Source organism: Pelodiscus sinensis, chromosome 14 (genome assembly GCF_052426305.1).
Source record: "Pelodiscus sinensis isolate ZL-2025 chromosome 14, ASM5242630v1, whole genome shotgun sequence".
Taxonomy (NCBI): Eukaryota; Metazoa; Chordata; order Testudines; family Trionychidae; genus Pelodiscus; species Pelodiscus sinensis.
In genome coordinates this window covers 25,961,853-25,989,085 of record NC_143065.1, presented here as the reverse complement: position 1 = coordinate 25,989,085, position 27,233 = coordinate 25,961,853, and the positions used below count along the sequence as shown (strand labels likewise).

At 43.4% G+C, this 27,233-nt stretch overlaps 1 protein-coding gene across 1 annotated transcript; it reads right to left on the bottom strand.

Annotated features, from left to right (window-relative positions):
* Positions 1-27,233, bottom strand: GATM (glycine amidinotransferase). Its single transcript, XM_075897148.2, has 9 exons — positions 27,077-27,233; positions 24,780-24,998; positions 12,465-12,660; positions 10,885-11,075; positions 7,127-7,264; positions 6,453-6,617; positions 4,668-4,731; positions 4,431-4,547; positions 1-1,048 (listed from the first exon to the last, which is right to left on the bottom strand). Exons 1-9 carry the CDS (start codon positions 27,143-27,145, stop codon positions 936-938), a joined length of 1,272 nt encoding a protein of 423 aa, XP_075753263.1. The 5' UTR covers positions 27,146-27,233; the 3' UTR covers positions 1-935.

Below are 27,233 nucleotides of genomic sequence, written 5' to 3'. Positions count from 1 at the left end.
TTAAGTTGTGAATGCAAAAAATTTTATTAGCATAAAAAATACATGTCCAGAAATCAACATTAAAACTGTTTCCCATCATCATGTGTGCTTTCATTACAGATCCATCATTTGCTTATCAGCTTTAGTTTAAGAAACCCTACACTTTATGTAAACACAGTCACAAGATGAAACTTGCACCTCAGATATCATATTTGCACACATGAAGGGTTAAATAAGAGAACCAGTTACAGCAATATAAAAGTGGTCAGTAAAGCATTATACATTTGGATAAAATACTCTAGAACAGGAAAACATAGTAGAAACTTTTGAAACAAGGGAGGTAAATTAAAAAAACAGATTTTTTTTTCGAAATATAACTGATGAGATTAATATAATTCTTCAAAATTTCCCTTAATGTTTGTATAATCCAACTAATCTAAAGTGTGTTATACATACTGATGTAATTACCTGGTTCCATGAAAGTTCGTGTGGTTAAGTCTATTTTAATAGTATTAAAAATTGTGATATACATATACACACACTCACAACACTGACTGGAAAGAAAAATGAATGTTAAACTCAGGTCTAACATTTCTAGCTGCCTTTTTGATAGGATATTAAATAGAGGTAGATATCTAATATTAATGGTCAAGCTATTCTAGCAAGAGCCTTAGATGTATCAAGTTTTTACTTTTGAAGCCATGCTGAAGTAGCTTCACAAATAGAGGAAATCTTTCAAAAAGCCAGCCAGAAGACCTGTGGTGCTGATAAGAGTAGTTTCAAATGCATCTGCCTACTATGAAGAGTGGAATAAAAGTGTTCAGACCACTGTAAGGGACACCCCTGCCTAAGCACTACAGCTCATGCATTTGTTTCAGCAGAAAGGTGGAAATAAGTTTGTTAATTTCCTATGCTTATTTCACACAAGCTGAACGTGGTTGCTATTTGGCTCAAGACTAGTCTAAGTAAGACTGTAAGGTACCACGGCGGCGGATGTCACATGTCCAGCAATGGAAACCACCTCCCAAGGAATTGGCATGGCGAATATTCACTTTAATTGTAGAAATACCTGCAAGTGAAATATACATTGGAGAACGTACAAAGAAAAGAAAAAAGATTGACATGTTAGGCACTGGTCAGAATTTTAAGCAATGCACAGACATCAAATGACAACACGTTTGTCCTATGAAACATTCCATATTCATTTGTTAAGAATTCCTCTGTTCAATGATGACTCAACTTCTAGCCAAAGTACTGAAAGCTAAGATCACAGTCTGTTTATTGCAGCCACACCCTCAGGCACACACAGTGCCTGGAATGAGACAATGAATGACATGTGTTATAATGTCCTAGTTAAAAACCAAAAAAGTGAGCCTTTGCTATAGGAATGCGAAGAATCAGAAAAGTCAGTATACATTTAGGGCTGATTTATACAGGTTTCTCAGCGTGAGCAATTGGAGGTTAGTGGTTACAGAATATGTTCCTTTAAGATAGTGACTTTCTAGTAACCTGACATTCAAAGGGTGCTCAAAGCTTTCAGCACATTTCCTCAATCTACTGCAAGAGAAAGAGGTAGTTAAACTCATTTCCCAGGAACAAGTCAAGGTTCATTTCATCCCTCGTGCCTGAGCACAAAGCACTAAAAAGGCAGACTGAGATCAGAGCACAGAAAAGAAATTCTGAAGTGGGCATTCTCACTCCAGGGACTTCATTAGCTCAGGAATTTGCAGCACTCTGGAGTCCTGGCTGCTCAGCAGAACCATTTAGGTTGGGGTTTTTTTCTCTGCACCACTGTAAAGTGACTGATAGAGAGTTTGTGAACTGGAAATGATTTGTTCTGTGTCCAGCAACTCCATCGGTGAAGCTGAAGTCTGAAGGATTTATCCTTGACTGGCTCCAAATGAGTGTTACATTGTCAATGTACTATACAAATAATAAATCCTCAGCCCCTCATAAGGCAGAGAGGTACATCCCCATTTTACAGCTTGGGAGAGGGAAGTTCAGAAACTAGCTCAGAGCAAAAGAGAATGTCCTTGGGAGAGCTGGGAGTAAATTGCAAGACTTTCGGGTTCCCAGCCTCATACTCTATCTCAGGTAGGTCCAGGCCAACATCAGTAGGTGCACCCACTTATTGCACTAACTTGTTCCCATCAGACCATGGTGCCAAGGCAAAAATAAACAATCACACTTCCATGGGGAGCCTGGGGCAGAAGACAGTGAACAAAGTTTTGGCCATATTCGCACTTGTTAGGGAAGTAATGCTAGAGCCCTGCTGGCAATAACTATTCTGGAATATTGTACTACTTGGCACTAATGTTTCAAATTACAGACAGGGAAGCTACTGCACAGTGAGATGAAGTGACTGGCCCAAGGCCACCCAGCGAGCAGAGGCAGAGCCAGGAACAGGACTCATGTCTCCTAATTCTCATACTAAGTCCTGCTCATACAATCATCGCTAGTATCATTTCATAGCATCATAGAAACACGGGGCTGGGAAGTACCGTGAAAGATCTTCATTGAGGCAGGATCAAACAAAGACTTTAAAAAAACCTCTTCCTTGTAGGCCAGGATTTCTAAGCCTTTTATCATGTTTGTTGCTCTCCTCTGGACTAACTACAGTTGTAGTGGGGTCAGAATCTAATTCACTGATCAAACTGAAGCCTTATTTTTCAGTCTGCTTAGTAGAAATTAAACAAGAATACAATATACTGAGAGATGAAAAGAGAATCTGACGGATTAAGCCAAAATAGTTTTGTCCCAGTTAAGAAACTGTGAGTGCTACTACAACTGCAAGTACTTTGGAAGGTAGGGTTAATATTCAAAATGATCTGGACAAACTGGAGAAAAGGTCTGAAGTAAATAGAATGAAAATCAAGAAGGACAAATGCAAAGTACTCCATTTAGGAAGGAACAATCAATTGCACACACACAAAATGAGAAATGACTGCCTAGGAAGGAGCACAGCAGAAAGGGACATGGGGGTCATAATGGACCACAAGCTAAAGGAGTCAACATTAGTGTAACACTACTGCCAAAAAAAAAAGAGCAAACATTCTGGATGTATTAGCAAAGGGGTGGGCAAAAGGGCCTCCATGGGCTGGATGCAGCACACCAAGCAGGTTGATCCGGCCCACGGAGGCCCTGCCACTCCCCACCCAGGCCAATTAGGGTCTAGGGGTGGGGGAGAGCGCACAAAGTTTCCTCTACCCTGCCAGGAGCTGCCACGTGCTCCTGGCAGGGTGGAAGGAGACTTCACACACTCTCCTGCCCCCAAGCCTTGATTGGCCTGGGGTCTAGACGTACCCTGAGAGGGAACATGATAGTAGCTTTTACGTACATAAAAGGTTGTTACAAGGAGAAGAGGGAAAAATTATTCTTCTTATCCTCTGAGGATTGAACAAGAAGCAATGGGCCTAAATCGTAGCAAAGTCAATTTAAGTTGGACATTAGGAAAAACTTCCTGACTATCAGGGTGGTTAAGCACTGGAATGAATTGCCTACTGAAGTTATGAAATCGTCATCATTGGAGATTTTTAAAAGCAGGTTAGACAAAAACCCTATCAGGGATGATCTAAATAATACATAGTCCTTGGAGAACTGTAGGAGACTGGACCAGATGATCTCTTGAGATCCTTTCCAGTCCTATGATTCCATTATTGGTTGCTAGCCATTTCTTCACAGGTACAGAATGTATCTCCAGTATTTATTGATAAGGTTTAAGTTTCTCCATACCCTTTTTCTAAAGTGATTGAGGTAACTGGATTAATTGAATCCATCTCTTCTCTAGCAGCAAATCTTCACAATAAAGTTAATTAGTTTTTAAAGATATTTTAGGCAATTAGTTTGAGTTCTCTTTTCCACATGTCAGCATTTGGAGTAATTAACTTTTCCCTGCCAAATAATTATTCTCAAAAACTGTCACTCCCCTGACAGCTAACGGAGCTGAAATACGTTTATGAAGTTTTTTCAGTTTGTCTAAAAAGAATTCCAAGTACACAGAATATTTCAAACTGAAACTATAAACATTTTCAGTGGAGTTTGGCTATAAAGAATAAATAAGGCTGTCCAAATGCATTTTGCTCATGTTCTTACAGAAGCTTCTTTAATCCACAAACTTTGAATAGACTAATCTTTAACATTAAAATGGCTTTTAGAATTTCATTTAGGTGAATTCTTTGGCTTGCAAATGAATGACTTAAATCATGCAGCTAATGAGGGCATGCAAAGATTAAATTAACCCAGATTCATGTAATGATTAAGGTATACAGTAATTCAATGCCCTGTTCTCACTCATGAGTTAAGCAACTCCAAGAGTTCATCCATTTAACAATACAGTGTTATCTATTCTGCCTGTTAAGAGTACAGTCAGTCTTCATTCACTGGTACAAACAATACTGACATTTTAGGATAATCTACTTCAACCTTAGTGTGTAAACAAACTTAGGACATACCTAGATTCTCAAACATCTTCTGAATTGAAGTCTCATTGGCATCCACCATCACTCGTTTTTCATCCAGCATTAACACATTCATGGAGAGCCATTTTGAAGACATCCATAGTGGGTGATCTAAGCACAGTAAAATGGTTCTCTTAATACAGCAGTTATACATTTTGTACTGTGTTTGCCCTACAAACTGAAACCCAATGTGTGTTTAAAAGCAGGAGCAGCTGAATGAACTCAACATACCATCTGGGATAAGTGGCAATGGAGGGTGAATCACAGTCCAGCCTGCTTTCTTGAAGAATTCAATCTGAAAGATATTAGATTGAAACACTCTGTACTTTTATCTATGCCTCCCCCAACTTGGTGCATTTTGTCCATGCTGTTTTTCATAGGTCCTCCTCTCCTATCCCAGTTAACCAAGCCACAAGCCTCTCTTCGTTCAAATTCCTTCTACAAATTCACTTTTCATGTAAGCACAATTTCAAAGTTCCTATCAGAACCACATACCACAGATATACAGCTGGAGAGAAGAGATCATATGTAAAAACGGATTAAGTCAAACAGATGAAAATGGACGTAAGAATGGTAAATGGTATTTCATTGCACATTTGTAGTAGTATTTCTTTTGTGTGCTACCGCAGAAAGGACTAGTTATATCAATGAGATTTCTACTTAAGCACATGGAACTTTGAAGAATATTCTGCTATTCTTTCTATGAATCATGCACCACAGAAAATCTATAGCAGGAATAAATTGGTTCCTGGTGCAACTTATTTAACAAACAGCACCAGTCCTTGGGCATCCTAGGAAATTGTTTATTTATACTACATAATATTTACTATAACTATGCAATGTCTTCCCAAATCAAATGGAACAATTTGGCTAAATAAAACAGATTGACCGATATTTATTAGTCTGTAATACAGAACTGTGCATACTAGAGGGTCCTTTTGCAGGATCTCCTTGCTAAAATGCCACCTGCAGGAGGAGCTCTGCCTCTGTTCTACACGGAACTGTGTTATATTATCAATATGCTCAGCAGAGTTTTCAGAAACAAAGGACATTGCCAGAAAGTGCACTTACATAAACTGATCAAGTAGCATCGCATTCTCTTGCGGTCAGCATTACGAGCAAAACAAACACACAAACAAACAAACAAACAAATAAAACCCAAACCCTGTTCCTTCAATTATCACTTCAGGAGACTTTTGGAGGACAGGCTGGGTCACAGCCTTCAAATATTGGCAACACATCCTGGTTGTTACTAAGTTTACTGAAGCATAATGTGCCAGTACAGTATTTGACATGATGCAGTTATTAGACACCCTCCTTCTTTGTGCCCTTGCAGGTTTCAGAAGTATAAACCTCCAATCCCATAATGAAGTATTGGCTGAGTTTCTTTCTACCATTTGTCCTGGCTCCTTCCCTTCAAAGTATTTCACAGCATTATTTCACAGCTGCAGTGAGAAGGGGTTTCTGAACAGAGCTTTTAGGTTAAATACAAATGAAAAAAGACTCAGCTGAAAAGCAAAGGGATCTTAGCTTCTCTCAGGACCCTAAAAAAGGAAACAAAGGATCAGAAATAGAATAGCGTGCTATTTTATATATATTTCTTGAGATTCTATGCTGACATATGCAAGGGGCAACTTTCATATATTTACAGTCTACCCACATAAGAAGTTAGTGAAGTTACATGTATTCCACAGTTCCTTTCTAACGGGGGAGGAAGGAGCTATGTGGGAGGTGAAGAGCTGGTGGGTCATTTTTGTTATGCTCCAAGGTGGAACGCCAATGGAAGAGTGTATCAGAATCCAGGTTTAAACACACATTCACAGCCAAACACTCACTATGCAAATCCCGTCTCTCAGAACAACTGAGGGTCTTTAGCAGCTACCACACAAGAATTTACGTGACTGAAAAAGACACACAGTTATGAGTCAGTAATTGTACAGCAGTCATTTACTACAGGCAAGCTGGCTGCAATATAGTTCTGCTTCTTTTCCTCCTCCATGTTTGTTAGTGTCTTACCTGGTGGCACGGACGATCTGGGTTTGACAGCACAAGACCAGGCCCAATGATGTTCAGTGTGGCATCTATATGCATTGGGTTAGGATCTTTAAATGAAATTGTATGCACTCGATACTCGGGTGCAAGATGTCTCCGCATCCACTCAATGCCCGAATTGTTGGTAACCTGGAAATGTGACCGACAGTAGATTAGGTTTTAGTTTGATAAGCTACAATATGCTTACTTAAAACATGACTTGCTTACTTAAAATACTATTTGACATAGTTTTTATAAAAACAGTTTGTGTGCTCACTAACAACCTATCATGACAGATATGCTGTGTTGTCATCTTGCATGTCAGCAGTGCTTTTTTTGTTAAAAAAAAAAGAAAAAAGAAAAGAAGAAAAAAAGGTGCTGGTACTCCAGGGGAAAAGTTGTTGAGGAAAAAAAAATGGCAGTGGGCCTGGCATTGCCCTTTTAAGAGACATGGCCCCTTTAAGATGGCCATTTTCATTACAGAGGTGCCGGTATGCTCCATTCTTTCCAGGTAAGCTCTGATTGGAGGTACTGGGCAGTACCAGCACAAAAAAAACACTGCATGTCAGACATCCTGTGGGTGTAGGATAATTTTCACTGTCAACTACACTGAGTTACCTTTAGAGAAACTCAGTAACTAAAATATCAAGACTGTTTACCTGGCTTCTCTGTACAAAAATATCTCTTCCAGCTCTAATGAAGTCAGCGGCATCAAAGCAAGGCTCAAATTCAGTTGTCACAAATTTTCCCTGAGCAGCCAGTATATGTCGATCTTGCACGGAGCGGATGGGGTAATCCTGGTTGTGAGAGATCAGACAAAGCATACATAACAAATGCAACCTGGCTGAATTAGTAATGGGAAAGCCTTGATGCTATAAATATGCTGATGTTCAAAAAAAGAGCTGTGTTTAAATTGGTATCTGGCATATTCCTTGAAGTTCATGCTGTTTTCTTGTTTTGGGGAGTGAAAACGAAGAAAACATGGGGGCTGTGTCTACACTGGCATGAATTTCTGGAAATGCTTAAAACGGAATACTATTCTGTTTTCAGTTTTTCCGGAAAAGGAGCGTCTACATTGGCAGGCTGCTTTTCCAGAAAAGCCCTTTTTCCGGAAAAGCGTCTGTGGCCAATGTAGACGCGCTTTTCCGGAAAAGAGCCCCGATCGCCATTTTCGCGATCAGGGCTTTTTTCCGGAAAAGACTACTGGGCTGTCTAAGTTTTTCCAGAATAGCGGCTGATTTTGTACAGTAGAACATCGTTGCTTTTCCGGAAATTCAAGGGCCACTGTAGACAGCCCGCAGCTTATTCCAGAAAAGCGGCTGATTTTCCGGAATAAGCGGCCCAGTGTAGACACAGCCGAGGGAAGTTCATTGCCATACAGGTTCAAGTATCTTGAGTAATCGGCAGCTTATCAAGTGCATTCAGAAACAAGTGGTGCTTTAAATAGAGAAATAGAGTAAAAAATTGCAGACAAAACATGGACTGCCCTTGACAGTGGTCATCTTTGGACTGATAGCGTATTCATGGCCAAACATTGACATGACATTTTGCTCAGTTAACAAAAAGCTTGTGTGTCACTGTCAGCCTAACAAATTGTTGCACACACTGTGAAAGGAAATCGCCTACAGGCTTAAAAGTCTTAAAAAGCTGCCCTTTGTGCTTTTGTCACATTTTGGAATGGAGAAGCCACAACCCCCAACTCCCAAACATGCTGGCAGGGTTTTAGAACGCTTATCGTAAGCATCAAGGGACATGGGACAACTGATATGAAACTACCCCAAGTGGGCACCTAGGAGCCAATGTCTTTTCTGAAAGACAGACCATACCAAACAAAACGAGAGAATCTGCATAAATATGTCTTGAAATATGTTGTGAGGGATGTCTAGTCCAGCTCTGGCAGGCCACTGGAAAGTGCCACCATTATTCCTGACTAGTTAGCAGGAATATCCACCCCACTACCAATCTTACATACTACAGTGAGGCATAAGGGAAAAGACTTCTCTCCTGTGATCAACCCCAGAATAATCAGGGCTTTAGATAGCTACCAACACTGAGAGCCAGTAAATAAAACTGACTAGAAACTGTCCTTCTGTGTAGGGTTGCCAGATGGTTGAAAGAAAAATACCGAACACACCCTCCCCAAAAAATGGGAAAAATTCAGTTGAAGGGAAAAAAAGGGGGGGGGGGGGGAGGGAACCAAAGTTGTTGAGCAAAAAAAAAAAATAAATAAAACAGCATTAAAAGCATGTCCCCTTTAAGAGTTAGTGCAGGGATAGGAACAGGGGAGAAGTTGAGCACTAAGACCCAGGGGAAAGCATTGCTTCCCCTAGGTCTTTTGGCCGGCAGCCATTTTGTACCAGCAGCCTTGGGGAACCAAGTAAGCATGGGGGTTGGGGTCGGGGGGTTGGAGGTGTTGGGGAGGGAGGTGTTGGGGTTGGAGGTGTTGAGCCAGGGGAGGGAGGCCGGGCACTGAGTGTTTGCAGGGTTGCCAGGTGCCCGGCATTTTCACCTCCTGGCCGGGGAAAAATTCAGAAAATACCGGACATTTTAGGTGTCCAGTATTCTCTGGATTTTTTTTAACCTGACAGGAGCTGAAAATACTGGACTGTCAGGGTGAATACTGGACACCTGGCAACCCTACTTCCATGGGACATAAAGTTTCAGAAAGAGTCACTGCAGAACTTTGAAGATAAGTAGCTTGACACTACATTAGCTGGTGCTTCTACTTTTTAATTGTTAAAGCAATTTATAAACAATCACACCAATATCTCTACAAGATAGGGATTATGCTGTCCCCCCCTTTTTTTAAACATATGAGCAGGTCATATAACCATTTGGCCTATGTTTCCTCTAGATGACAGAAAGAAAATCAGAACTGAAAGATGAGGCCACTCAAAATACTTCAAGTTCATTTTAAAAAGAAAGATATCTGTGGCAAGACACTATCAATGGTCTTTTCTCGCTAATGAGTGGGTATGTCAACACTTGCAGCCTATTTTGGAATAGGGCTGCAAATGTAGGCATTCGGAATTGCAAATCAAGCCCGGGATTTAAATATCCCGCGCTTGATTTTCATCATCCCGGCTGGGCGCCATTTTTTGAAATTTACAAGCCTGGAATAACTGTCCGCGTCTACTCGTGGCAGTGAAACAGGCGTTTGAAATAAAGCCCTATTTCAAACTACCTGTTAAACCTCATTGCAGGAGGAATAACAGGTAGTTCGAAATTGGGCTTTATTTCGAATGCCCGTTTCACTGCCGTGTGTAGATGCGGGCAGTTATTCCGGGGTTGGAAACTTCAAAAATGGCACCCGGTGGGAAGATGCAAATCAAGCACGGGATATTTAAATCCCAGGTTTGATTTGCAATTCCAAATGCCTACATTTGCAGCCCTATTCCGAAATAGGCTGCAAGTGTAGACATACCTTTATAGAGTTATAGTCATTCACCAAATTTGCTATTATGTACTTTCCATTGACTTCTGCAATATTGATACTGCAGTAAATTAAGAGTGAGTGTTAAGGAAATCATTACACAAATTCAAAAAGCAAATTATTTCAAAAGTCCCAACCAATTCCTTCAAAGAATATTTCAATAAACTTTTTAATTTTAAACATCTCTCACCTTACTGAAATCTTCAAAACCCTTAATGAGTCTTCAATAAGAGAAAATACAGTTGATTATTCTACCTGGTAAGTGTTAAGACAGGGGTAGACAAATATCAGCCTGCAGGCTGGATCTGGTTCTCTTGGGGTAGCTTCTGGTGGGCCACCACCACTATATTTACCTGCACTTCTGCAGATACAGGATATTGCAGCTCCTATTGGCCACAAAACATTCCCAGCCAATGGGAGCTGTGGAGGTGCAGGTAAAAACAGCAGTGGTGGCTCACCAGGGGCTAATCCTGGCAAACAACTGCCATTTTATTGTCCACCCCTATGTTGAGGACAAGTTTAGTTAACTTTAAAAAGGAAAACACATTTTTTACCTTTTCACAACAATATGACCTGATATTTTAGTCAGGTCTTCAGATTTTAGAAGTCAAGGTTACTTTTAATCTCTTTTACTATTTACTTTTTACATTCTCTCCCTTTGGGTAATGAAAATAGACGAGTTTATTTATTTTAGCTAGAACCACTCCTAGTCAGTTTCACATCTGGTTCTTAGGGCAGCTCTTGCTACACAGTTTGGGCTAGGAACACTGCATGAAAACATTTAAGCCTCTCCCTCCCCACCCCCCTCAAAAAAAACACCCCACAACAAAAACCTTCAACACAGATTTATTTTTATTTCAACATTAAAATAAATATTAAAAGTTTTGTTAAATTTTCCAAACCTAAACTGGAGGCTGAAATTAGCCAACAGCAAAGTTTGTAAAAACTTCCCCTGATGTTATAAAGATAAGGCGAGAGTGATACCTGGTCATAGAGCTCATCAGCCATCGTGGGTTTGGGTGCTGTTGTCCACTTGGCACCCCGGCGGAAGTAGTCTTTGATGACTGGCCTGTATGCTCGGTATTCAAAGAAACGAGCACGCCAAGCCATTGGGGCTTCAATAATTTCATTTCCAACTACCAACAAGATGTCTCTTGGCATGGCAGCATACATACCTACAAGGGGAAAACCCATTAAAACTGATTAGGCTATTTGTAGTTATCCCAGGCCAGGAATGCATGCCTACAGACAAGACAATCACTGTACTCTTGAATAAGCAGGAAAATGATAAAAGGTTAAAACACCGGCAGATGAACACTTCTCACAGGAGACCAACCTGTCTGACCAAAGGAAACCTGCACAACGCTTTCCAGAGACTAGCCCGGAGCTTAAATTCCTAACTAAGCTAGACATTAAAAATCATGGACTGAACAGAGACAATGGATTTAGGGGTTATTACAACAATATGCAACCCACTAGCCCTCCCCTCCCCCTTTTTTGTCCTATGGCTACAAAGTTCTTACTGGGCCATTCTCCCTGGAATGGTCCCCTAGAAAATGGGCTAACTATGCTAAACAATCCTTTCCCATGTCTACACTACAATGATCAATTGGAAAAAGGTACGCAAATTGCACTTTGCAATTTGCGTACCTTTTTCTGATAGTTTTTTCAGAAGAGGCTTTTTTGAAATTTGGTCCATCTACACTGGGCCAAATTTCAGAAAAGCCTCCTTTTTCGGAAGAGCCCTTCTTCCTCATGGGAGCAGGAAGACAGGGCTTCCGAAAGGGTATGTCTGCTCTTCCGCAAAAAAAAGCGGAAGAGCAGAAACGTTCCCTGGACATGGCGGAGTGAGGTATCCCGGAAAGCCCCCAGAGTATAGACATAGCCCCAGAGCTGAAACAGAGTTCTGTGTGGCTTGTCTCTCTCCTCCTCAGAAAATGGTTGGATAAAGGGTATGATCTCCCTCACTTTCTCGCTGGGACTGACACAGGTACAACTACGCTGCATGCTACAAGCAAGAATGTCTACCATTTTTTTAAAAGACAAGATCATTTAAAAAAATAAAAAACAAGGTGAATGGTGAACACAAACTCCAAATAAAAAATGCTAGACAATTTTTCTAAGGAGGAGGTCAATATAATTTAACAAATGAGACCCCCTTCTGAAGCACCATAGTTAGAAGTGACCAGTTCCAAAGACAATCCTACTTTAATGCAGGGAGATGGACAAATATTTTTACAAGAAAAATAATTTTCTTTTCTAGCATGCTAGAAGTTTTCATGGTCACTCCCTGATTCCTGAGAAATATTGGCTTAAAATAGAAAAAAAAAATCCAAGGACACATTTGACATTTAAGATAATGAAAAATCCTGCAGCTCAGTCACCATGAACAGCAAGTAGTGCAAGTGTTTCACCTATTTGTCATTTTGATCCATGCTCATGAACTAGCAGGGATCTCTCAAAGGCCTGCTAGCCCATCCCACAGCAGAATGGAAAGGATCTACCTATTTGGCCTATGTGTCCAACAATAATTCTAAGTACTTCAGCTGAAAAATGCTATTTACCTGTAGACTCAAAGTCAGGTGTTTTATATTTGACTGACCAGTCAATTGGCTCAGGTCTCTTGACAATTACTCCTTCCATTTTCAGAATATTGCACATTTCTTCAATTTCAGCAATAGCCTTTTTTAAGTGATCTGTAGGAAAGCTCTGTCCTCCAAACTTCTGATAGAATCCCCAGTTTTTTTCATATGTGTTGGCCTGAAATTAAAAACAACAACAACAGAGAAGTAGCCATAACAATGCTGTGACATTTTGGTTATATTTTGTACAGTGGAGTGGATTGTACACATTACTGTTCTTGTGAAACGTTTCTCAACCGTGTTCCTCCACTAACTCCACATTTGCAAACTCGTATCAGGTCCCGCATCTGTGCCTTCGAGGCTTTGTCTACACTGCAGGGTTTTTGTGCAAGAAGCTTTTTGCACAAGAGATCTCTTAATGCACTTGAGGTGTAGACACTCTGCAGGTTTTTCTGCAAAAACCCTGTAGTGTAGACATAGCCCGAACGTTTTACAGCTGTTTCCACAATAGTTCAGGGGAGGCGCAGAAAGAATCGTCAGTGGTTTATGGGTCCTTCTATCATCTAGGGCAGTGTTTCTTATCATCTAGGGCAGTCAAAAAAGCAAACAAGATTTTAGGAATCATTAAAAAAGGGATAGAAAATAAGACAGAGAATATCTTATTGCCCTTATATAAATCCATGGTACACCCAGATCTTGAATACTGCATACAGATGTGGTCTCCTCATCTCAAAAAAGATATCCTGGCATTAGAAAAGGTTCAGAGAGGTCAACTAAAATGATTAAGGGTTTGGAACGGGTCCCATATGAGGAGAGATTAAAGAGACTGGGACTTTTCAGCTTGGAAAAGAGGAGACTAAGGGGGGATATGATAGAGGTATATACAATCATGAGTGGTATGGAGAAAGTGAATAAGGAAAAGTTATTTACTTGTTCCCATAATATAAGAACTAGGGGCCACCAAATGAAATTAATGGGCAGCAGGTTTAAAACAAATGAAAGGAAGTTCTTCTTCACACAGCACATAGTCAATCTATGGAATTCCTTGCCTGAGGAGGTTGTGAAGGCTAGGACTATAACAGGGTTTAAAAGAGAACTAGATAAATTCATGAAGGTTAAGTCCATTAGTGGCTATTAGCCAGTATGGGTAGGGAATGGTGTCCCTAGCCTCTGTTTGTCAGAGGGTGGAGATGGATGGCAGGAGAGAGATCGCTTGATCATTATCTGTTCAATTCACTTCCTCTGAGACACCTGGCATTGGCCACTGTTGGCAGACAGGGTACCAGGCTGGATGGACCTTTGGTCTGACCCAGTATGGCCATTCTTATGTTCTTATGTGTTCTGCAGCACACTGGTATTCCGTGAGGCAGTTGGAGGTGTGCCGCAGAGAACAACAGAGTTCAAAATGGCCACCCTTAAAGGGGCAGGTGACCTTTTTTTATTTTTATTTTTTTGCTCAATAACTTCCCCCTCAACAACTTTCCCTCAAACTATTTTTTTCTTTTTTTCTTTTTTTTTTTTTGGCTCAATAAAAAATCCATGGTGTTTCTCATTTAAAAAAATATTGTTTGGTGTTCCTTGGTCTTAAAAAGTTTAAGAAACACTGATATAGGGAATGGAGACAAGGGAATTGGAGAAAGCTCATAACTGCAAATAATGTCACTAAGAGAGGGGTTGGCAGCGCTTAATGTGTATAGTATATTTTAAATACTATGTGTGTGTACACTTGATGTGGATTGTGCATCTATGGTTTATGGCCTGCCATTTGCCCATGCCAGTTCCTGAAAAGCATGTATGCTTCAGTGAAGACCATTTTTTGGCAATCTGCCTCTGCTGGGACAGTGAGGTACATGGCTCAGCCAACAGTTACATCTGTGTCTGGAGTTAAATTTCAGTAGTACATGTTGAGAAGGTTCAGATATCCAGAAAATAAATAGCCCCAAAACACCAGCTACAGTCTGTACATATCATCTGCTTCCAAGATTAAAAGATCCATGAGTAGCAGAAAGAGACCTGAGAATAAAAGTGGCCTGGAATGTAACAAGAGCATACATTTCTTCACAACCTGCAAGTTCAGCATTTATCTCTCAGAAAGAATTTTCCAACTATTTCATCCATTCATCTTACATCTCTTTATACAGATGTGCCCACTCTGTGCCACCTTATTACTTGGCGCTATAAAAGGAGACCGGTAATCTAAGAGAAATACTTCCCTCTACTCAGAAAGCGTTCCCCTCAGAGTGACTTCCAGAGCACATGCTAGGCATTAGTAACTAAGCAGACTCAAGGGAGGCTCCTGTGTGGTTTTTATTATAAGATCTTGGCTGGTTTAGTATGAGGCAGGGGACACAAAGATATTCTTGCATAAGGCCTCCAGTAGGCTAGTATTGCTCTGGCTGATCTCACCGGTTGTCATGATTAAAGCCATAAATCAAAGAATAAAAAACCCATCTGTGTTATGGCAAGCTGAGTTCAGTCATGATGCTTTCGTGCATACCATCTGTCCACCATTTTTCATCTCTCAACCCAACCCAGAAGTAACTACACGTCTGAAATCTAAGACTCTCTGCGAGTAGTAGCATTAACACAGCACCAAGACTAAAGGTTTTGAAAAATATTCACTCCACTGAAAGAACATAGTCCTGGAGTTTGCTTCTCTTTCACATGTGCAAATACTTGTGTCTGCTCCAGACGGGGGCACCCTGTGCAGCTGCAAAAGCCAAATAATTGATTTGAAAAGCTGTAGACACACAACTGCCACTAAGCAAAGACCTGAACTCTACACAAGTGCAAACTTAAGCAACTAAGAGCAGACATCCTTCTAAATTGCTTTTGTATTATTAGACATTTATTCTCCACCAGTGCCCACATGCCCATGCTACACACTGTGCAAACACACAAGAAATGTAACTCCATCCTGAAGAGTATACATATTAAGAAGGTCCAACAGACAGTTACAGAACGACTTGGAAGTGATCTCAATGGTATTGGTCTTCTTACTTGCTTCACTGACCTACTCTGCTCCCTTGTACTCTGTTCACTCCATAGAAATTTGTACTTTTCATTTTCTTTTATTCCATTCAGTCATCCCACCTTATGCTTTTTGGCTTCAATACTATCCTATAATAGTTCTGTTGATGTCAGAAATTCTGAGGGCTGACAGTTAGCTCCACCAGTAACTCTCCATGGGACATGAGAGGGCTTACAGCCTATATTTTGGGGGGAAAACACATTCTGGAGGGGGGATGGAGCAGAAACTTAATTCGTTTCCATTTATCAGAACCAGGTTAAGACAGACACTATAGGGCCTGGAGCCCCTTAGCCTGTGATGATTTTGAAGTCTCAGCTTTCATTTTAGAAGAATAAAGTTTCTAGCCCTCAATTGTGAAGAAAAACTAGAAAATATGACCAGAGGATCACTGGTGCACTAGCGGTGAGGGGTAAGAACTCCCTGGTTGCTCTAACAAGGCTGTTAACTCTGAAACCCACTGCTCTGAGAGGACCCTGCCAGTGCAGTAAAGAACTGTGTGTATGGGGCCCACATCGCTGCCAACCTGTGTGGCTCTTCTGGAGTCATGTCAGGAGAGGTCATGCAGAGAGGACGAGAGGCTCCAGCTCCCCTGCACACAGGGAACGATGTTCGTGGGATGAAGGAGCCTCGGCTTGCCTGATTAGGAATGAATGATGGTGAGCCCTCCTCAACAGCCCAACAAAGTCGCTACCACTGCCTCCACAAAGAGAGAAGGGCCACAGCCTTGAGTTAGGGCTGTGACCACATGGGGCTATGGCTAATCGTGTCCATTGGGGGTTAGCCAACTCCACTCCTCCACTACCTCCTCCTATCACAGACCTAGGGCAGCAAAGGAATAATACAGCCACTCACAAGGAGGTTTTAAAGTTGTATGTATCCAATCACACCATCCAGTTCTCAGGTAGGGAAGGGACAGAGGCCTCTACACAGCCACTGGTTCAAACTGCTTCTCTTGCTTCCTTTTGTGAGCAAAGCTATTTTCTTTTCCAGGAAAGCTCTGGGTAATTTGATCACCTCTCAGAATGTACCAGCTGTTCAGAAGACATGTGTTGATCATGTGAAGTGCTCAGCATTCCAGTGGAATCCAGTTTGGTTAACAAGACAAGTTTGTCATACAGGATACGAGCAAGTTATTTCCAGAGCCACCAAGAACATATCTGGGTACAGTGAAGGCTAGAAAGCCCTTGCCCATTCTCCCCTGCTATATTCTGCCTCACTCTGTTGCCCTCTCTCTCCTTCTGGGTATGTCTACACTAGCCACCCTAGTTCGAACTAGGGTGGCTAATGTAGTCATTCGAACTTGCAAATGAAGCCCGGGATTAAAATATCCCGGGCTTTATTTGCATGTTCCCGGGCACCGCCATTTTTAAATGCCCGGTAGTTCGGACTCCCTGCCCGTGGCTACACGCAGCACAGGCTAGGTAGTTCGAACTAAAGCTCCTAATTCGGACTACCCTTACTCCTCGCGGCACGGGCTAGGTAGTTCGAACTAAAGCCCCTAATTCGGACTACCGTTACTCCTCCTGCAATGAGGAGTAACAGTAGTCCGAATTAGGGGCTTTAGTTTGAACTACCTAGCCCATGCCACATGTAGCTGTGGGCAGGGAGTCCAAACTACCGGTCATTTAAAAATGGCGGCGCCCGGGAACATGCAAATAAAGCCCGGGATATTTTAATCCCGGGCTTCATTTGCAAGTTCGAATGACTACATTAGCCACCCTAGTTCGAACTAGAATGGCTAGTGTAGACATACCCTCTCTTGTAAGAAATAACAGAGCAGACCTCTGATCATGGATCACCACACTGATAGCATAATCTGGTTGCAAAACCAGGTTAACCAGCCTAGAGATCACCTTAGTATAAAGATGCTGCTGCAGTGACCCACATACTATCTTTGTTCTCAGCATAGCCAGCCAAAAAGGTGCATGGCAGGGATGTCCCTTTACCACACTGACTCTGGGCTAAGATTTCAGTCTCCTATGACCAGTGTTCCCTGTAAACTGGGCACATGGGCAGCCACCCAGGAGGCATTTAAACATCATCCAGTAGATTAGCAGAGCATCCACAGTGCCCACAGCTGGCAGCATTTGTTCCTACTGTTGCACATTAGCACATACCTCAGTGCACATAAAATTTATTCTGCACATGGATATAAAAAATTAGAGGGAACATTGCCTGTGACCATAAAACTCAGAGCAATTTCAGGGTTGCTCTAATTGCAGAGGGAGAACAGCCAGTGAGGCAGCACCAGATCAGAAATGAGCACAGAGCTTTAGACTGTCTTTGCACAGACATCCCCCCATGACGTGTGCTCTGTGCATTCTGTGGTGCCTGGATAATTGACCAAGTGGTTTTAGAATGCCTAGGTGCACCTTGCACACTTCTCCCAAAGCTGGCTACAACACTGAGTCCTTGCTACTATCAAGGAGTGCTGGTCCCAAGACAGCTATTCAGGGCAGTTGTCCTGGGCACCAACTTCCAGAGGGTGCCATCACACCACTGAGCTTTTTCTCCTTCTGCTCTGATTGGCCAGAGATTTTTTTCCTCAGCTCTGATTTGCCCACTCTCTCCCCCCCCCCCAGCTTCCTTCCTTCCTCTTCCATTGGTTGGCCAACTGAATGGGATTTTTGGGGGGGAGGGAGCGGCAGAGTGAGTTTGCTCACGCTCTGTGTGGTGGGGCCCATAAAAACGTTTTCTACTCTAGACAGCAACGTGACTAGAGCCACTCCTGCCTTTAAGTCCAGCCAGGCATTGTTTCCTATGAGCTATGCTGCTCTTTATGCTTCTCGTGATACAGCCCAAGAAGCAAGAAGTATAGTTCATAGGCAGAACAACCTCAACAACCATTGTAGAGGAACTTGAGTAGCTTCTACCTGTTCTGCTCTTCTTCATCTCCTCTCTTTCACGCTCACCCTGCTACTGACAAAGACTTCATTAGATGAAAGTGAACGTTACTGATGAAAGTCTATTTTAAATATTCATATTGTGTTAAAAAGGAATACAACTTAATAAGTTTCATATCTAGTTTTTTATTAGATGTAAAGTTAGTTCTCCAGTTATACGTTCAAATTAGCAATGAAGATTGTTGAGACATCACATAAAAAAAGGAGAGAGACATGTCAAAATACTGAACAAGCTTGTTAATATGATATTTATAACTAGCAGAAACTGAAATCTTTCTCGAATACTTAATCTATATTTGAGAGGGGTTGTTTGTCTGAGAGCGAGCAAGCCTGTTTGTTTAGGAACTCCTACTAAATGGTAAGAGCTAGGGCCACCAAATTTGGGTATGCAGCTTCCTCTTATTCTAACTTAAGAGTTTGGTGGTACAGGAAGAGGGGGGCTGAAGCTTGAGCAGGGGCGGCCCTAGACTAGTTGCCAGCAACTGGCGCCCTAGGCAAACCATGCAATCGGCACCCCCCCTTCCCCAAATCCCAAGGGCAGATATAGGCTGAGGTTTTTGGTAAACTGGGAAACATTTTGCCCCTATTTTCCATTTAAAGTTTTTTAAGCATATTTATTTAAACAGGCATAATTATTCGGTTTGTCCATCCAACCAATGTTTCTGAGATCAGATTAAAATAGAGGCATGAAATTTTCCGAAAAATTTGTACATGACAGTTAGACGATATTTCAGTACGATTTCAAATAAAAATGCATTACAAATGTTAATTATAATTTTTATTATTACAAATCCAAAATAGTCCATTTCACTATCCTGGTTTAACTGCCATTACCAGCACATCACTGGAGAGAGGGGGGCTGGGGATGGAGTTCTGTGGCTGTGGAGAGGGGAGTGGGGAGAGGGAACAGGGTGCCTGTGGGGGGAGAGAGTCCCCTGCACCTGCCTCCTTCCAGGATTCCCCCCCTTGAGGGAAGCCGGTGCGTGCCTCTCCCGGGGCCAACCTCCCCCTCTCCCCCCACGCAGCTAAGGGAACCCCTGTGCGCGCCTCTTCTGGGGCCGACACCCTCCCTCCCGCGACAGGGGGAACCCCCACATGCCACCTCCCCTGGGGCTGACCCCAACCCCTGTGGTGCAGGGGAAGATGGCGCGTGCCTCCCCCAGGGCCGACCCCCACCCCCACGGCGAACCCCCGCATGCCACCTCTCCCAGGGCCAACCCCCCCTCCCACAGCGCAGGGAACCCCTGCGCGCACCAACCCCCTCCTGCGGTGCAGGGGAAGCCGGCGCGTGCCTCCCCCGGGGCCAACTCCCCATGCTCCTCCTCCGGGGCCAACACCAGGCGTTACAGGAAGGGGAAGTGGCAGGGAATTTGGCGCACCATTTAACTTGGCACTTTAGGCGGCTGCCAAGTTTGCCTATAGGCACGGGCCACCCCTAAGGTTGCGTACCCCAATGAATACGGGGATGCATAAAACCATACAGAAAAGAGACAATCACCAGGCAGGTGAAAAGAGCTGGCTGGGGATCCCACCCCCTGTCCGGGGCTGCCTTAGCCCTGAGCTCCCCTCTCCCCGCCACCGCCCAGGTACCCTTTAGGGAGGCAGGGAGGCTGCAGTTCATTCATATGGGGACATTGCTGGATGTTCCCCTTCATCAGGGAGCCAGGGGAAATTGCACAGTTTGCTCAATTTCTCAGTCTGTGCTCCTCCAGCCAATGGGCACATGAACCTGGACCTGCTCCAGTGAGGGAACATGCACCCCTCCCCTGGCTGTGCTTGCTAAACTGCAGTGGCCATGGAGAAGCACTTTTCATTTGGCCCCAAGCTGCTCTCCCCGGGGCAGCCTGTACACGGAACCCTTTCTCCCTGGCCCCACCCCACGGCAATGATTCAAATGAAGAAAAACAAAAATTAATTCAGTTAAGGTGCATCTACCCAGCAGTGTTATTGCAGAACAACGGCCATTATTCTGAAATAACAATGCGAGTGTCTACACAACAATTCTGTTATTTTGAAATAAATCTGAAATAACGGACAGCTTATTCCGACTTCTGAAAACCTCACTGCATGAGGAATAACGCCTCTCCCGAAACAGCTATTTCAGAATAGCAGTAGTGTGGACACTCCACTGCTGATATTTCAAAATAGCTCCTTACCAGGGTCATTCAACGTAATCACTCCTCAGTGCCTCCTGGGGTTCTAAATCAAAGTAGCACATCCACATTAGGGAAGCCTGCATTGGACTTATTTTTAGGTTTCCCTGTAGTGTAGACATGCTATTTCAAAACAAGCTACTTAGGAGTATTTCTTCCGGAATAGCTTATTTCGAAATAAATGTGCAGTGTAAACGTACACTTAAGGACTTCAGCAATGCTGGGTAAATCTTTTAGTAAAAATATAATATCAGAGAACTGCAATAAGGCCTCTTAACTAAGAGTTCATTATTTTCACAAAATGTACAACAAAATGTTTAGTAGCATGTGCTGAAATACAAAGTATATGTATAGTTCAAATATTAGCGTAAAACTGAATTACCACAAAACAATACATTTAGGATGTGGAATTTATTTAAATTCACAAAGGTCTCCCTGTCGTTAGTGTGAATTAGCAAATCTGTCATATTACCCTTCCAATGTTATCCCAAATGTGGCATAAAGCACATGGAAAGATCTCCATAAACATCCATTTGGGAGAACCTTGGAAGTGTAGTCTCAGGTGCCAACTCTAATTATATTCATCTCAGACATGTAGCAGTACCATGGTTCTATTCATTCTTTCCTCCTTCTTATGCTATGCACATCGTTTACAGATTACAGCCAAAAGACTGAAGTGTGTGCCAAAAACAAGCCTCACAAACTGCATCAGGCTACAGCGACTGCAGCCACGGTTCACTGCACAGCTGTTTCAAATAAGTACTTTGCAGGAATATTTGAGACACAATATATCAGTAGCTTGTCTGCAGTGGGGATAGAAAAGTTACAGAAGTCAAATACATGTGTGTCAACGTGTCTTACTTGGGAGTTCTGTATTCACTCACTAGATGTGTTCCAGATACTCTTGCATGCAAGTTCTCCCAACTGGGTTATAAGCACCACTGTTTTCCCTTTGCAGAGTAGTCTCATTACACTACACTTTAAATTTCTTGAAGATAGCTGACAGTGTTATGAAAGTTGACTATGTTCCAGGAGGACTTGTTTAAATTTATGGAACTATGGTGCTTTTCAGAATACCAAACCAACGAATGCATCCAACAACATACGGTATACCGTCTGTCTGCATTTTCTCCAGAGAATTTTGTACTTTCAGCCCACAGATGTGAAATTTTTGCATTGAAGATGAAATTCTGTACTTGCGAAACCTCACGGTGCTCTAGATATTGCAGCTGACGGGGCAAATTGCTAACTGAAACTAAAGGCCCAAGCAAACACTAGACCGGGCTTAAAATGTATTAGAAACAGTAGTAGACAGGCAGTGTTCCCACTAAGCTGTATGCTTGTGTGGCTGCTGAGGCGAGATTCAAATGCTGCCCCCTGATTAGCAGAGTACCAATAGCTAGTTTTTTGTTTCTACTGGTGGTGCACATTCACACATGCCTTGGTGCACATAACACAATGTATTCCACACATGGATGGAAAAAATCTACACATGGATGACTTAACCATAGAGTGTGGATTCCACCACATTCTCTCTGGATCTGAGCCTTAGGAATTGGGTAAGGGTGGGTGTGTAAATTAACAAGGTTGCACCTTGAGCCCTAGGAACTGGGTAAAGGTGTGTGTCCCTACAGTGTGGAAGGATAGAGAAATTTGTGCGGATAACAGATGGAAAAGATTAGTGGGAACATTGCATACAGGTTGAACCTCCCTGGTCCAGCACCCTTGGGACCTGACTGATGTCGAACCAGGAAATTTGCCAGATCAAGATGGTCAGGGCTGGCACCTGCACTCCTGACCACTGGCTCCCGGAGCACATGCCTCTTCCCTCCCCAGGGGTGCCGGGGTTCCACTGCCAGCCCCCAGGGGCAGTGGGCCTCTGTGCCCTCATCCTGCAGGCTCCACTCTTCCCTGGTCCCACAACACTTCTGACTCCAGCCTGATGGTTCTTCCAAGTGAGTGGCCCAGTCCAGAGCACCCACTGGGTCACTGACGAAGCCGGGCCACGGGTATTGTCAAACTAGGGAAATTCGGATTAGGGAGGTTCAATCTGTATTTTAATATTTACCAGCCTTAGAAATACAGACATTAAGGGGATATGGCCAGTGTTAGGCGAGGATAGAGTTTTGCTCATAATGTGGGAAGCCAGCAATAAAGTAAGATAAACAAATGTTTCATGCCCTTTATAGTGCCTTCATGATGTATAGCTATTACCACAGAGGCTTTTTAATACATGTTAACTGCTTTTTCTTTTGCATTATAAATAGCATGTTCTGGTTTCCTTCTTTTCCTGGCAGACTGGTAAGCTTTTGGGAACCAGAACTGGAAGCTGAAGAGCCGAAGTTCTCCAGGGATGAAATCCAGGCTCCATTCAAGCCAATAGCAACATTTCCACTAATCAGTAGTATCAGGTTTTACTCCAAGCAGCCTCATGACAGGAAACCAGGGTAGGGAATGAATCTGGTGAGTGGACGGATCGTTGGGGGTGTTCTTTCCACTACTAGTTAGGGTGACCATCCATCGCATTTTTACCGGGACTGCCCCGTATTTAATATCTTCCAAATGTCCTGACTTTTTTAAAAAAAGGGGCAACATGTCCTATATTTACACACACCCTGCTGGTCCTTGAGTCTCCCAGTCAGTGCAGCCACAGCAGCCTCCTGTTTGTGGCTAGAGGTGAAGCAGGCACCAGCATGTGGTGTCTGGAGTCAGGCGGGTGCAAAGGGAAATACATAGAAAGAAACCAGGGAGTAGTATCTTCCCTCCCTGTGCACCCTAAAGAAGGGGGGAAGTCTGCCAGCCTTCCAGAACATGGGGCTGAAGTCCCGACTGCTGGAGTCCCACCACTGGGTGCAGCCCTATTCCCACACAGCCCTTGCTGCTGGGATGAAGCCCTTTTGCTGCCATGGGGCTCAGCCCTATTCCCAGGTGGCCCCTACTGTGATGCTTCCCCCCCTCCACTGCTGAAGCCCTGAGCACTGATGGCCCCCGCACACATACTGTGGGGCTTAAGCCCTGAGTGCTCCCCCCAACCCTTTAGGCTAAAGCCCAGAACGCTGGCAGCCCTCCCCCTTGGTGTCCCCGATTGAGCATAGGGACATATGGTAATCTTAGTTCTAGTGAAACCTGATGGTCTCATCTCTAAATTCCATTTCTTCAAGAATAAAAACCTTTTCATTCTCCTTTTTGAATAAGTAAGCAAGTAGAAATCCTGTTAGAAATTTGGCATCTGCCGTAGTTCAATTCCTCTTTTAAAAGAATTTCAGTTAATCTGTAATTAATGGAAGATTTTGAACACATACATCAAAAATTAAGTTGAAATAAAGCACCTTAAAACAGAACTAAATTTTAAAGCCAACTGCTGGATCGTGCTTTTTCTATAACCTTAATTATATAACCCATACACTTGCAACTACTGTCTGCGATTTCCAGTGAAGAGCTTTCTATTTAAATAAAAGAACCCTCCTAACTTGAAGATAGAATATTATTCTCTCTCTCAATGCCTAGAGTCTCAGTGTCCCGATGGGCTTTAATTAAAGCCATAACTCAGCCAGAAGGGACAGAAGGAAGATCCGCCTGCCCAGAGGAACCTCTCTCTTTTATGCTTTCATCTGGTCTACTTTATATTGCAGAAAGTGACAGCCAGAACAGAAGTAAGATCAAAACTCAAAAGCCACAATACTGAAAAATACTGAACTTTCATGCACACAAATCTGGATGATGCCTGAATCCCTATCACATGGCTGAAAGACTGAAGACAGTGAATTTAACTCCATTATGATGCCCTAGAAAGTCCAGAATCAGCAAGTAAATAATAACATAATTATATGAGGCTATGGTAATGAGTAAGTGGCAATACAGGTGTTGATTCTTAGCATATGCCTTTGGCCAAATTGCGAAATGAGTGTTATCAGCTATAAAAGAATAAAAAGGTACCTTTTGAACTTAGTTCATTTCCAGATTGTGCACAAGAGATGTGAATGCTGCACATAATAATCAAGATAATAATTGCTACAATTTTTATCAACTTTAGAATTTGAGTTGAAAAATGTTGTCCTAGTAGCAGCACTTTGGTTATACATTGAAGGTATTTTGAGCTCTACTTTTAAACTTATCTTTGTAAACTCTGCATGAAACTCAGGTGCCTGTAAAATAAAAAAAAAATTATACAGAAAGGGGCATTTTGTTTTTTTCAGAAGAGGAATTTTACCTTAACCTCCACAGAAAAAGGAGGGACACAGGCATTTTCAGCTCTTCCCACAATTACTTCCTCAAGAGGGTCCCATTCATTGTATGAACAGACAGGGCAGTCCTCGGGAACAGGGGCAGTGGCCTTATTGTCATCAGCAGCACAGGAATTCTGGGATGCGGCAGCTGCCTGGGTGCTCTGGAAAGTTCGCTGCACCCATCCTGTAAAGGATCTTCCAAGCTTAAAGGGAAAGGGAACAAAAAAATCAACTTTATCACACAACTCTTGCACAAAAATAAGAGGAGAATTAAATATCCAGTGTATTTTACAGAATATTTCCAGTGTAGTGTGATTTACCCAAAAGTCTTTTTTACGCCATAAAGACCCTTTATTAGAGCTATCCCACTGTAATCTTAAAGGACATTTCACCTTTAAAGAAAAAACACACCCATGACAGACAATGGTTAATGGTCAAACTTCAACAGTTACAGCTAATTTGGCCCTTTCTAGGTTCATAAAGGCAGGAATAGGAATGATGAATGGGGAAGTTACCTTAGCAACAGCTGCTACTGTATCTGTTTCACTTATTTAGACTGTGTGTACAACTGGGGATGGCTGGGAATGTAAAATACAAAGGAAATGCCGGGATTTGGGCACTATTCAAATAAAGTTTTTCAAAGCTGCAAGTGAAATTGTAGCAATTTAAGCTCATTGCATTAATTGTGTTAGTTCCACATCAAAGTGTAAACTGTTGTAACTAGAAAACAAAAAGCAAAATTTGTCAATAGTCTGAAAAAATAGCTTCCCCCTAGCCACCCCAAAGATTTACACAGAAACATCAGCCACATTAGCCTGGACTTTGCATACTAAAGTTCAGCTGGTACTATTACCTTGCTCTCTTAGGGTATGTGTACATTACGGGACAAAGTCAATTAAGATACACAACTTCAGCTACGTTAATTATGTAGCTGAAGTCGAAGTAGCATAATTCAAGTTTTGGCGCTGTCCACACTGCAGGAAGTTGAAGGGAGAACACTCTCCCTTCAACTTCTCTAACTCCTCATGAAAACAGGGTGACTGTCACCAGCATCAACCTCAGTGCCCCTCTCACTTGGAATTAGCTGTCTTAACTAGGCCACTAATTCAAACCCTGGAAAATCGACAGCAGCAGCTTTGATCTTCCTCTGTAGTGTAGACATACCCTTAGATTCTCAGTGTCTCTCCCCCACATTCACAAGTAACTCCCTAGCCACCTAAGCCCTCTCGTTGAACCTCCTGGATTCTCCAAGCCCCAGCTGTTCACGTACCAGCTGCTGGGAAACACTAGCCAGCCAATAGGGCTAATATTCCTGCCATAGCAAACACACCAAGCATGACAGAGCCTGGAGGGGGCTGCTAATTTTCACACATACTTCGTGAGGGCGTGGTGAGACCGGGCAGTTGCTGGGTCACCAGACACCTTGCAGAGGGTGTGGGGGGATTCAGGCTCCCTATTCCATTGGGCAGCAGGGTCATTGCCTTTTTTATGGTTACCCCAGGCAGTGCCAGACCAGGTTAGCTCAGTGTAAGGCCCTGGTCCAAGTGGGGTCTCCTCTCCCTAAACCCAGTAGCTCAGCCCTCAGAAACACTTCTAGTCCATAGGCTTCTAATGGAAACAGGGCTCTGCTCAAGGACCGGGAAACTCAGTGATAACCAGAGGGGGCTCTGCTTGGCTGCTAAGGGGAGAAGGGGGGCAGCTTCCCCCCAGCCAGAGGGATGCAGCTGGTCTAACAACCATGAACTCGTCTGGGTGCAAGTGGAGTGCTTATTGCTCCTCATTACGTGTACCACTCTAACACCCCTTCATAGCCCACTTATAGCTCCCTTTTGCACCCCAACAACCCCAGTGCCCCCTGTACCTCCAAACCCCCCAGTGTCTCCTTCTGCACCCACAACACACACAATGCCCCCTTCTGCACCCCAAAACCCCGAAGTGCCCCCTCTACACCCCAAAACCCCGCAGTGCCCCCTTCTGCACCCCCAAGATCCCCAGGGCGCCTCCAGGAACGCATCCTAGTGCAACCTTCTGCACCCGACCAGAGTCCCCCAACGTGCCCCCCTCTGCACCCTCAATAACCGCGCCTATCTCCAGCGCAGCCCCTGCCCCCGCCCTCGCCCTATCTCCCAGGCTGCACGCACATCCCCTCCGCCGGGACCCTGCGCGCACAGGCCGCCCCAAGAGTCCCCTCTGCATCCCCAGCGCACGCCCTGCCCCGCGGGGGTAGCCAGCGCCCGCGCCCCCGGGCTCCGCACTGCAGCCGGGTGCGCTCGGTACCCACCCGGGACCCGATGTAATGCGCCGCCTCGGCCCCCCTGCTTCCTCCGCGCAGGCACCGCACTCGCAGCATCTCTCCGGAGCAGGCGGAAGCAGCAGCAGCGGCGAGCCCAGTCCAGCCCTAGCGCAGACCCCAGCGAGGGACCGAGCCGCTCCCCCGG